The 12,756-nt window shown below is 32.6% G+C and overlaps 1 protein-coding gene across 1 annotated transcript; it reads right to left on the bottom strand.

The window, feature by feature from the left end:
* Positions 1-6,435: 6,435 nt before the first annotated feature.
* On the bottom strand, positions 6,436-10,593 carry LOC149414533 (uncharacterized). The gene is made up of 4 exons (XM_089644218.1): positions 10,379-10,593; positions 7,413-7,606; positions 6,668-6,804; positions 6,436-6,447 (listed from the first exon to the last, which is right to left on the bottom strand). The coding sequence occupies exons 2-4, from the start codon at positions 7,564-7,566 to the stop codon at positions 6,436-6,438; spliced, it is 303 nt and encodes a 100-aa protein (XP_089500344.1). The 5' UTR covers positions 7,567-7,606; positions 10,379-10,593.
* Between the last annotated feature and the right edge of the window lie 2,163 nt (positions 10,594-12,756).

Genomic DNA, 12,756 nt, shown 5'->3' with positions numbered 1-12,756 from the left:
TCAGATGTAAGCGTAATGAGTAGGATTAAGAAATGGAAACATAGATGGTTTGGGCATGTAGAGCGAATGAGTTAAGAAAGAAGTGCAAGGAGAATATATGATGCTAATGCGAACGGTAGCAGAAGTCGGAGACTCCCGAGAAAGACATGGCACGATCAAGTGAATCAGATACTCGTGTCGGGCCATGCCAAGAGTCAGAATAATAGAAGAGTATTTAAGAGACGATGTATGTCGTGTAACTGAGTTATTTGGCGGTCCGTCCTCTCTGCCTACCTCTGCGGCGAAACAGCGTGATGGTTAGTTAGTTAGTTAGGCACGAATGTAATGCTGGAGACCAGGTTTTAATGTTCTCGGCCGCATTAATATAGGTTATGGTGCTCTGAGGACACCGTTTCAAAAAAGCTTTCAAGGTCAAATAAGAACAACGACTATTCATAGTTTTGAAATAGATATATAGTTATTATGCTGATACAATTACCTACACATCAATAAAAACACACTTTCCAACCGATAAAGGGTGTTTTGGTTTCACATTGAATAAGACTGTACAATGTAAGTTAAGAATTATCACTAAAAAGGATATCTTTTCAAACGTTCTCGAGACGTAAAAATAGACTATGGGCTTAGTCCGCCACAAAAGCCAATTCGGCGTAATTCAAGGTACAGTCCTGGGACCTTTACTGTACTTCATCTATATAAGTGACACATTCAAACGTAAAGTAAACGGAAAAATAAAAATAAATTATTATAAGCAATAATTAGTCGCCTGTAATATCAATACAAATTGAAAATATCTCCCGAGAATTAAACCCGCACCACGGTGAGAAGCTCTGGACTACTGAGCTACGTCGGCTTATTTTTAATAATTCAATATGTGCTAGTGCTTCAATCAACAATTACTGCTTATTATATTTTATAATAAAAAAATATATTATGCTGATGACACTATGAGAGTTATTGAAGGTTAACCATTCTGTTGGAGTCACATTCAAAACCCAATATATACTGAAAAACTGGCTCTATATAAATCTTCCTTCCTTAAGCTATGAAAAAATAAAATCAACACCATTCTCTATAAATAATTTTCAATTAAAATTATTATCACACTTGCAATATTTTAGTATATATATATACCAATTCAATTCGGGAGGCGGGTGCGCTCCGGAAACCATTTATTTGATAACCAAAACTCCTGTCATAAGTCACCCCAAGTGACTTTGATGACTTAGCAGGGGTGCCCGGGTTCGGAATTCGAACGGGAAGCTAGACGATGATTTAATAATGGTCGAATCCATCCTTAGATACGGAATTCGAACTTGGTGACACGTAAGCACTATTTATTTATTATATACTAATCTAATTTATAAACCAATGTACACAAAACAGTCTTTCATGTATCTCTATAGTTATAGTTTGAAAATTTGTCACAGTAAAGAAAAAATAAAACAATAATAATAATTCAAAATTTACAAACTGCCATAGTAAAAAAAAATTTCACATCTAATATTTACAATAAGAGACATAAGTTAAAAGTACTATACGGATCAGAGAGCCTACTTACAATAAAAGGTCTCCTTTAGTTCACTACTATTATAGATGACATGGGGGGAAGCTCATACAAACATACTAAAAGATTTAAAGAAGGAAAGGGCCTAAAAACTCCTAGAATATTAAATAAATATGGGAGCCGTACTCTTGAATATAAAATTCTAGTGATTTTTAATAAAATCAATAAAATATTAAAATTTGAAAAAAATGAGAGACTGCCCTAAGATTGTAAAGCTGTGGTTAATTAAATAACTTTTCATGTATCTCTATACATATCTTGTTTTTAGTATAATGTTTAATTGGTAGAACCTACAGACAAGCTGCCTTAGGACAGCTTTGTGGGTCTATCCTAAATTGGTACAAATTGTTTTTTTTTTTTTATTTACAATAAATATTAAAACACTTTTTTAAGGACACGAAGTATTCTGTTTACAGAACTACTAGTCAGATTGGCAGAGACTGGTTGAGGGAGGCCTTTTGACCTCTCTTTCGACCCATCGCCTTGCACCGCCCGTGGTATGTTTGGATGGACACATTGACCACCAGACCCTCCTCTCCTTCCTTTCCCCGAAGATGACATAGATCCTGAGGGAATCATTTTCCTCAGGGCCTCCTGTGGGGAACTAATGTAAAAAATGACCAACATTTTAAATGAAAAACACTAATTTGTAGAAATGTATTCATATTCTTAGACTAGAAAAGCGAACAAAAGCATACATTGCCAATGTTTAATCTAAATTGCAGTATGGTATTATTGACTGGGGAGGAATATCTATTATTATATTTCAAATGCACTAACAATAATTCAAAGATAATTAAAGTAATCAATTTACATTTTCAACCGAAATTCTTTTTACAATATTCAATGTTCCCACAATAGACAAAATGTATAAAACAATATAACTTACAAATTAATATATCAGAGGGATCTCAGAATAACATTAAAATCACAAAAATGAATACCTACATCTTCTTTATACGAATCATTTATTTTAACAAACTTCCTTTAAATATAAAAATTATCTTAAATATTGACGAATTTCAACTCAATTTTAAAAATTACGTCAAACTATTAAAATTCTTATTTTTGCGTCATTGGATAATCTTGTATTCTTCTTACGTTTTTTTGTTGTTTATTTACAATATTTTAGTATAACTTACATTACTTTATTATTTTATTTTTTTATAACCACATTGAAAAATCTCCTGATAAAAGATACTGATGAATAATTTCGCGGGTAAGAGATAAGCCGCCATAGCTCAGTGGTCAGAGCTGTCGACCGGAAATCGAAGGGACACGGGTTCGAGTCCCGTTGGCGTCATGTATCTTTTATCAGGAGATTTTTCAATGTGGATGAGTGTTTCAGGCGAACAATTATTGCTTGTAAAATAATTGTTACCCTTTGTGCTATGCATAAAAAAACTTGTCTTAAAAACATTAGTTTACCAAAAAATAATAATTAATATTTGACAAGTTCAAGTATTTCACCTAAAAATGTAGACAATTTGTCTCGACGCCATCTAGTGAGAGAGTTAGCACTTACAATGCCTTTCTCATATAAAATAAAGTTGGTTGTTTTCAGGTGAAAAATGTAACAAGCAGTAATTGTTGAATGAAACACTAGTATATATTGAATAATTTCGCGGGTAAGAGATAAGCCACCATAGCTCAGTGGTCAGAGCTGTCGACCGGAAATCGAACGGACACGGGTTCGAGTCCCGTTGGCGTCATGTATCTTTTATCAGGAGATTTTTCAATATGGATGAGTGTTTCAGGCGAACAATTATTGCTTGTAAAATAATAGTAATTTAAGTAATTGTACATAATGAATTATTTGGCGGGTTGGAAATAAGCCGACGTAGCTCAGTAGTCCAGAGCACCTGACCGGACACCAGAAGGTGGGGATTCAATTCCCGTCGGCGGAATAAATTTTTACTCGGGAGATATTTTCAATTTGTATGGATATTTCAGGAGAGTAATTAATGCTTTTAATAATTTACAGAAGTATGATCGTTTTGGGATACAGACAGGTCCAATTTTGGGAATCTTCAGTGCGTAATCGGTACTTTTGAATATTTGACAGTTAGGTAATCACACTTAATTTGACATTGCTGAACGCAATGTCAAAAATTTTCTTAACGGCTTCTTAATAAAAATCATATTGTTTGCTGACGTTTCTTTTATTGTTTTTGTGTTAATAGTAACATTATCTGATGGCATACGATACGAATATATATTTTTTACAACACTACATCCATATATTTTGGTAATATTTCCCAAATCTTCTTCTAATCGATTTATTTCCGTTATTCAAGTATAATGCATCGTTTTACACCCCGAACGTTACATAATATTATCACAATAAGTAGGTAATATATTGTATTTAAACTGCTATGGCTTGCAAAACACAGGACAGGAAAATCATGTCTTCTGTTAGACATTTTTTTAGTAAATAAGTGTGAAATTAAGACATCGATGTGCGAAAGTTTGATGCGCATCGGGGCAGAGAGAATATGCGACTGTTTGTTTTAACGTAAGTCACTGAGAAGAGTTCCAAGGGCGAGAAACAATAGTCCAACACATAGATCATAAATAATAATTATAATTAAAAGAAAAATTATTGTGAGGAGCTCTGGTAAAAAGTAAAAAAACAGTTGTTTGTAAATTTAAAGTTAACCGCGCCACTTGAAGATGTCATGGCATGTAAAGAAAGTTTTGTGATAATAAGTATACGGCAATTCAATAAACACATTCATTACACAATTGAAATAATAAAAATCATTCCGGTCTTTGCAATCACAGTAACTACATAAATAGGTTAAAAAATTAAAGAGTTAATTCATAAGTGTAAAGTTATTATTAAGATAACATTTAAAATATTTTCAGGTACATATTGTAACTGTTCTTTTTATTTATTTTTAAGAATTTGTTATTTAGTTATTTTTTATTTACTCTTTATTTGAACATTCGATTCAAGACAAAATTCTAGAGATTCAAAAGCTTCCGCCATTTTAACCAATAACTTGGGTTTTGAATACTGAAAGCCCTGGTGTTACGTCAGATACGAGTCTGTTATTTTCATGCAATTCTTTTCTTTGAGTGAATGTACAAGTGAATGATTAGATATATTTTTTTAAATATTCTTTTTTTTTTAAATATTTCTACGATTTTAACTGTGACATGTTATCATTGTTTATGGTATATTTATATCGTTGATATTAAATAAATCTTCTTGTGGAACATGAATACTTACAGTCGGAACAAAAAAGGGTTTTTTCTATGGTAGGTAAGCATATGAATTTTTAGATTTGCATTCCTTGTACATGAATAGTTGCAGTCAGGACATGAAAAAGGTTTTTCCTTAGAGTGAGTAAGCAGATGTTTTTTAAGATTTCCTTTCCTTGAAGATGAATAATTGCAGTCGGGACACGAAAATGGTTTTTCTGGACTGTGAGTAAGCAAGTGGTTTTTTAGATTTGACTTTGTAGAAGACGAATAATTACATCCAGAACATTTAAAAGGTTTTTCTCCAGTGTGGGTGAACATGTGAATTTTGAGAAGTGCCTTCGTAGAAAATAAATAGTTACAGACAGAACATGAAAAAGGTTTTTTAGCAGTGTGCGTAAGCAAATGAATTTTTAGATATCCCTTGGTAGAACATGAATAATTACACTCAGAACATGAAAAAGGTTTTTCTCCGGTGTGTGAAAACATGTGAATTTTAAGATAGCTCTTGGAAGAACATGAATAATTACATTCGGAACATGAAAAGGGTTTTTCTCCAGTGTGGGTAAACATGTGAACGTTTAGATGTCCTTTTGTAGGAAATGAATAATTACACTCGGAACATGAAAAAGGTTTTTCTCCACTGTGGGTGAACATGTGAACTTTTAGATGTCCCTTTGTAGAAAATGAATTATTACAGTCGGGACACGGAAAGGGTTTTTTTCCATTGTGCGTAAACATGTGAATGTTGAGACATCCCTTCGTAGAACATGAGTAATTACACTTGGAACATGAAAAGGGTTTCTCTCCAGTGTGGGTAAACATGTGAATTTTTAGATATCCCCTGGTGGAGCATGAAAAATTACAATCGGAACATGAAAAAGGTTTTTCTCCACTGTGAGTAAACATGTGAATTTTTAGATTTGCCTTTATGGAACATGTATAATTACACTCGGGACATGATAAGGGTTTCTTTCCACCGTGAGAAAACATGTGATTTTTTAGATGTCCCTTGGTACAACATGTATAATTACACTCGGTACATGAAAAAGGTTTTTCTTCACTGTGTGTAAACATATGAATTTTTAGATTTCCATTCCTTGTACATGAATAGTTGCAGTGGGGACATGAAAATGGTTTTTTATCACTGTGGTTAAACAAGTGAACTTTTAGTTGTCTCTTTGTAGAGAATGAATATTTACAGGCAGGACACGAAAAGGGCTTTTTTGCACTGTGCGTTAACACGTGAACTTTTAGATATACTTTGGTAGAACATGAAAAATTACACTCTGAACATAAAAAAGGTTTTTCTCTACTGTGCGTAAACATGTGATTTTTTAGAGATCCTTTGGTAGAACATGAAAATTTACATTCGGAACACGAAAAAGGTTTTTCTCCGCTGTGGTTATACATATGAATTTTTAGATTTGCCTTTGCGAAACATGAATACATACACTCGGGACATGAAAATTTTTTAGTTCCACTGTGGGTTAACATGTGGGTTTTTAGATTTCCCTTTGTAGAGCATGAATAATTGCAGTCAGAACATAAAAAAGGTTTTTCTCCAGTATGGGTGCGCACGTGCGGTTCAAAATACGACTTACGAGAGCAGGAATAGTTACAATAGGGACAAAAGTACTTTTTCTCCACAGGATTCTCTTTCAGGAATGCCTCTGAAAAAGATTAAGGATAGAGATAAATAAAGAGATAAATTATAGGTACACTATTATTAAATAAAACACAAAAAAAAGTAAGCACGAAATCTTAATTACTAAACGAAAAATCGGATTCACCTGCTGTCTGCCGTCTAATCCTTTCCGAGAGATTTAAGTATTTTTGTTTAACATCCGGGAGGTCTTTGTAAATATCCGTATAAGGAATTCCACCTCTAACTTCTTCTCGGAATCCTGGTTCTGCCTTGATGGTAACGGTCTCCACATTAATATTACTTGGTTCTGCCTTGATGGTAACAGTCTCCACATCAATATTACTTGGTTCTGCCTTGACGGTAGTCTTCTTATTAATGCTACCTGCAAAAATATGTTTCAATTATGCCAAGAGGAACAGTATAACAATCAAAATAATAATATTTTTTCATATTACATCTGACGAGAATTCTTCAAATAAAAAAATTGAGAATGCGTGACCAAATGTTATGTTCACTAATGAGTCTTCTTCTAGAAATTAATAACTGCACTCGAAACGCGAGAGCAGTTTTCTTTGAGTTTCGTCTACAGATGAACCGATGAGACCGCAGAAGTCAGTTTCAGGGACAGATGTCTGCTTCAGGAACCGATGTCCGTTTCAGGGACCGTGTCCGTTTCAGGGACCGATAGGTGCTTCAAGAAGCAAACTTTGAGACCTTTCAGAACGGAGTTTGGTTATTTATTGGCAAAGGAAGAATTATTTAATTTGCAATAGAACCCTGCTTAGTATGCAATACAAAGCCTGCCCAGTTTGACAGTTTACGGAAAAGATACTTTTTTACAGTAAATGCCAAACTAACTAATGAACGGCAATATATGAAACCTCGAGCAAGCATAACATATCCTATCCGACAAACATTCTGAAACAGACAAGAAATTCGAACATCTGAAATCAAAATTCAATATTTTGTTACTTTTGAAAAGCAACTTACCGTCTGTAGCAGTACTCGTCGTATTCTTCAAGCATTCCTTCTTCACATCGGGGAGGTAGATATCTATATCTGTATACGGCATCTCACCTCCACCCTCTTCCTGGGACGCTGGTTCCTCCTTGATGGAAACACTCCCTGTGTTGGGAAGATTCATTGCCTTCGTGTAATTTTTCCTAGTTCAAAATAAATTACACCTGAAAAAGAAAATTAATTAATTAATTCTGTTTACGAATCATTACAAAAGAGTCTTAAGTAATCACCTTCAGTGGGAACGAAATGTTGGACAAAAATATATCGAACATCAAGGTGGTGGTAAAAAACCGTTTCGCCCTCCATTATCACTCTACTTGTAAAATATATAGAACTGTCTCGTTCACACCTCGTGTATTGCGCTTCAATCAATTAATCGATTAAAACTAGAATTATGATTTAAATATATAACTGCACGGCAAAAACATAGGCGTTATATTGAGATGAAATAAAATACATCACAACCGCTTTCGTCAATAAAACGTCAGAAGATAGCGCGCTTAGTTAAGGACGTAATAAAACTTAATGCAATAAAGGCTCACAAAAATATACATGACGATCCTTGGTGTATAAATAAACACGCATCATTGTTTTGTGCATTTCATGATATAAATTAAAACCAAAAACTCTGCGATAAACAATAAATAAACACAAGACATAAAATCATTATGCAATAATTGAATTAACTAATTGGAAGAAGTTAAATTTTCCGCTAATGGTAACGATTAAATAATCCTTTTAATAAATTGGTTGGCATATTTGACAGCGGCCGTAAATCTACAATGAACGAATCCAATATTTATATTCTAAATTAACACAAACTGCTTCAAAATGTTATTAGGTTTAATTAATTAATTATTACTACGTTCACAAAAAATTAAGGAAAGCTTGTACCAAAATATAACAATAAATACGGACCACGCAATACCAAGCAATATAAAAAAAGATTCAGATATATACTGAAAACATGGCTACTAGGCAGAGATACTCTGTATTAGTATTACTATTGATTATGGCAGTGGTTAGTGATAAATATTATGTATGAGTTGTATTGTAATTAGTAATGATATAATGTACATATGTTATATTGTAATTGAATATGAACATCTTGTTAACAAACTGTTTAACGGGATTGTACTTTGAAGAACAATAAAAAATAAAAAATAAATGGACGACTTTATAGGTAACGAACTAGAAAATAATTTTAAAATTCTGTGTATGTATGATTTCTGTAATAAAATTATCTCCAAAATATGTGTGTACTAACACGCGAAGATAGTGGATCTCCACTACTCGAGTCGGACGTTGTCGGGTGCTACTTACACGTACACAGTACCAAGCGCTAAGGTGCTACGGTAATTAGGCCGTCGTAGAACCTACTGGACACTTCGGCCTTTGCCTGGTGGTCAAGTCGACTACCGCGCTATTACTACTAAAATCTTTGGCGTAACGGGCGGCAACATATTGTAGCGGTAATAACTAGAATGTTCGGGTACGTTCTTAGGTACAACTTGAATCGCTTTAAAACTTACTAACGAAACACCGTAGGTACTACCCATCTACCTACTCGCTGGATTATTCTCGATGCATTCGCGCCTTTTATAAATGACAGCGTTAAGGTAATCACTCAGTCTACTGCTTACATATCTTTAACGCGCTAATCAATTGATTCTTTCTCGCCGCGATTACTTAAATAATCCTGCTGTTTGTGTTGTGATTAATTACTTGTGTGATTTATAAAATATTGTTAAAATATATTCACAGCTAGTTTATCCCGGCAACAGAATAAACTTAATATAAAATAAAACATAGTTTAATTTCAACACCGAGCACATTTCCAACCTTCGCAACAGAAGTATGGAAAATTATTGGCATTAATTAATTCTAAAAATAAATAATTTAAATAAAAAACCGGACTCGATAGTGTCATACGAAAACTACACTAATGATGTTTCATATTCTTTTAACTTGCCAGAATCTAATAATGTCAACAACAAAAATCAATAAACCATATAATAGCTGTTTATAGTACCTACACACGATTGGAACATTACTTCATTAATGATTTCAAATGCATATTATGAAAATATAAAAATAAGCTATGCTATATTGTTAGGATACTTTAACATAAACATTAATGAAATGTAGAAAATAATAATAAAAATGGATATATTAATTGAATGACGGAGCTTAACTTCATATCGTGTATAATATATAAACCCTAAAAACATAATTTAATGACCATGACCAAAAATCCACTACAAAAATGACTATTGTATCCGAAAAACAAAAAAATTAACAGTGGAACGGTGTTTTAAACAGTTATGATACCGAAAGGTGTTCAAACTACTTTGAAAATATATTGTCTCAGCACATTAAAAACTCGATTAAAGAATCTACAATATACATAAAATCAAAACCTTGATGTTTAAAGCCTTGGATAACCCAAGGACTTATAAAATCGATCAGAAATAAGGAAAAAAAATTACGAAACAGCATAAAAAAAATCCACAGAATGAATAAAAGTACATTTTTTGCTAAAAAAATTAAAAAAGAGGAATTTAAAAAAAAAAACACTTTTCAAACAATAACAATTAAAAAATGGGAAGAACAATTAATTTAGCCAAAGATAATACTAAAGAAACAGAAAATAAAGTACATTGAACACGGAAACAAAATCATAGATGCTAATTTTCATCCTAAACAATGTGCGAACATCCTTAATTAGTTTTTTGCTAATGTGGGAAAAAATCTTGCAAAAAATATTCATAAAATATATTCAAATTCATAAACCATGTACTCTCGTCTGTCGAAAGTTAACCTGATTACTATTGAGCATTTTACAACATTCTCGATGTTGTTAAGTACGATATATTCTTAAAATAAACGTGCACCAATTAAAGGCTTAGGTCTTAGTTAATATAACATGAACCTACTTTCGTATAAGACTTTAATTCCAATGTGTTGAAGAAACGTCACTAGAAAAGTAAAAGTGCAAGAATGTGATTTACTTCGCGATAGAAATGTGAAGTGACACAAAACTGTGCAAATGGAACATAAATATTATCCAGTTAATACAATATATAACTTCAGAATAGCGGATAACGAATGGTATTGTCCAGCGACGTGAGAAGCAATCCATCTACACCGAAGCAATCCGTCACTATTACGTCACATCTCTCCATAGATATCCCATTCACCAGGTTACAATGACATTTCTAAAATTTCCATAGGCAAAGACAAACTGAAGAAAATAATCATTAATCGCCGGCCGCCGACAGCACTTGAAGTGCATACTTTTGATAATTGAAATAATTAATACACGTTAGAGAAACACAAGGTAATAAATATCGACGAAGGTAATCCGAACTTTCCGGAACTACTATCTATGAATACAAATATTATATGTAAATAAAACCCCCATCGATTGTGTTGAGAAAATTTTTCAATATTTAAAATTTATTAATAATAATAATTCACCATTCATAAAAGTAAAGAACAATAAATCTATCTATTATATATCAGACTTTAAAAATATTACTTTTTGTTATTACGGCTACTGGCATTATACCTAGCTCTCTCATTCAAAATTAAGGCGTATTAGATCTGTCAAAGAATTTATATAAATGCAAAAATCACTCATTTTAAAAAAGATTTTTTAAATATTTATGTTGAGGGATCAGTAGGATTAAAAGGACCAATTAAAAGTTCTACCGAGCCGAACCCTCTGATATGAAAATATCTGTAGTCGGTGGAGTATTTTTCCATTTGATCTCAGGTGATTTGACGTGTTGTTCTTGTATTTTTTTCCTATATAATGTTTTTACATAATGTGGTTTGACAAGATGATCATTTGTGGAAAAGTGTGAAAAAGGGTTTTGTTTTTCTTGTTAGGAAGATTTAACCCGAACATATATTCATCTCTAAAGCACCAAGATTTATAAAAAGTTTCTCTTCAACTCTTTTACTTTTAAAGTCCAAAAAAATGCGTTATTCTTGAAGATAATATTTAAACATTTGTAATGCCAAAAGGCTAATTATATGAAATTCCTTCGTTAGAAAAATATCGCAAAGTAAGCTCCGAAAATTATGCATGAAAAATTACATTTCTGGTGAAATTACGTCATCCGCCCTTGTTTTTTTTAATATCTGGCCAATCTGTCTTACATTTTCTATTCCTGATATAAATTAAAATTTCAAGGTCGAAGGGCCCTTTTCAGATGAGATCACACACGTCTTCCTTATCAGACATCAAGCTCACTCAAGACCACGCCCTGCATAGTTGTTAATTACTTTGTTGATAATTTATGATTCGTCATATATTTTTTCAATTTCACATACCTACTGTACAAAAAATATGTATACCTATATATGGGAAGTGTGGGATTGCACTAACCTCCCCACATCCTGGAATAAAAATTATTATTTTTAATGGAATTTCCGAGTTTATGTCCGGGATAAATCTTCCCCATAGGAAAAACCAAACCCTTCCACACACTTTTCCACAAATGATCATCTAGTCAATCAACATTATGCAAGTGCATTATATAAGCAAAATAAATTCAAAACAATACAAGAACAATACGTCAACTCACCAGAGATCAAATAATGGGAAAATAATTCACCGACTCCAGATATTTTCATATCAGAGGGTTCGGCTCGGTAGAACTTCTAATTGCACCTATAAATCCTACTGATCCCTCAGTAAAAATATTAAAAAAATCTTTCATAATCCTACTTGTATTTAAAATGACCGATTTTTGCATTTTTATATATAAATTTTTTGATAGATCTAATACGCCTAAATTTTGAATGACAGAGCTAGGTATAATGCCAGTAGCCGAAATAACGAATGGTAAAATGGTATGAAGTGAAACAACACAAAACTGCGCTATATAAATGTTATGTTATTATTATTATTATTATTATTAGTAATATTTTTATAGTCTGAGAATGCCAAATTCTTTTTATCTCATTTCATAAATCTGTGTATTTTCTTATTTTTTCATTAACAGATTTTTTAATATTTTAATTCTTATTATTAATTATTATTATTATAAGAAATCAATATATTACTGAGATATTTGAATGCATAAAACATGCGTGGGTTGAACAGTGTAATACGCATTATTGTGAAGCTAAGCAGCTGGGGTTTGAAACGGGAGTCGCTATATGCACAGCGACTAGTCGACAGGGGCGTGGCCAACATATCCGAGCATACCCGAGTGTGTTCCGAGTAAATTGTTTCTCACTGCCTGTAATGCAAAATCAGTGAAACGCTTTGATTATATAATATATAATCAAAGGTGAAACG

This window comes from Hesperophylax consimilis, chromosome 20 (genome assembly GCF_061612785.1).
Source record: "Hesperophylax consimilis isolate HC1 chromosome 20, BYU_Hcon_1.0, whole genome shotgun sequence".
Taxonomy (NCBI): Eukaryota; Metazoa; Arthropoda; class Insecta; order Trichoptera; family Limnephilidae; genus Hesperophylax; species Hesperophylax consimilis.
Note: the sequence above shows the minus strand (reverse complement) of the source record. Positions and strands in the feature narration are given on the sequence as shown.

Bases quoted from the DNA above. Each gene is read 5' to 3' on its own strand.
- LOC149414533 (XM_089644218.1), bottom strand. From the start codon at position 7,566: ATGAATCTTCCCAACACAGGGAGTGTTTCCATCAAGGAGGAACCAGCG. The intron at 6,805-7,412 runs GTAAGTTGCTTT...ATATTTTTGCAG, and splicing joins GACGAGTACTGCTACAGACG to GTAGCATTAATAAGAAGACT.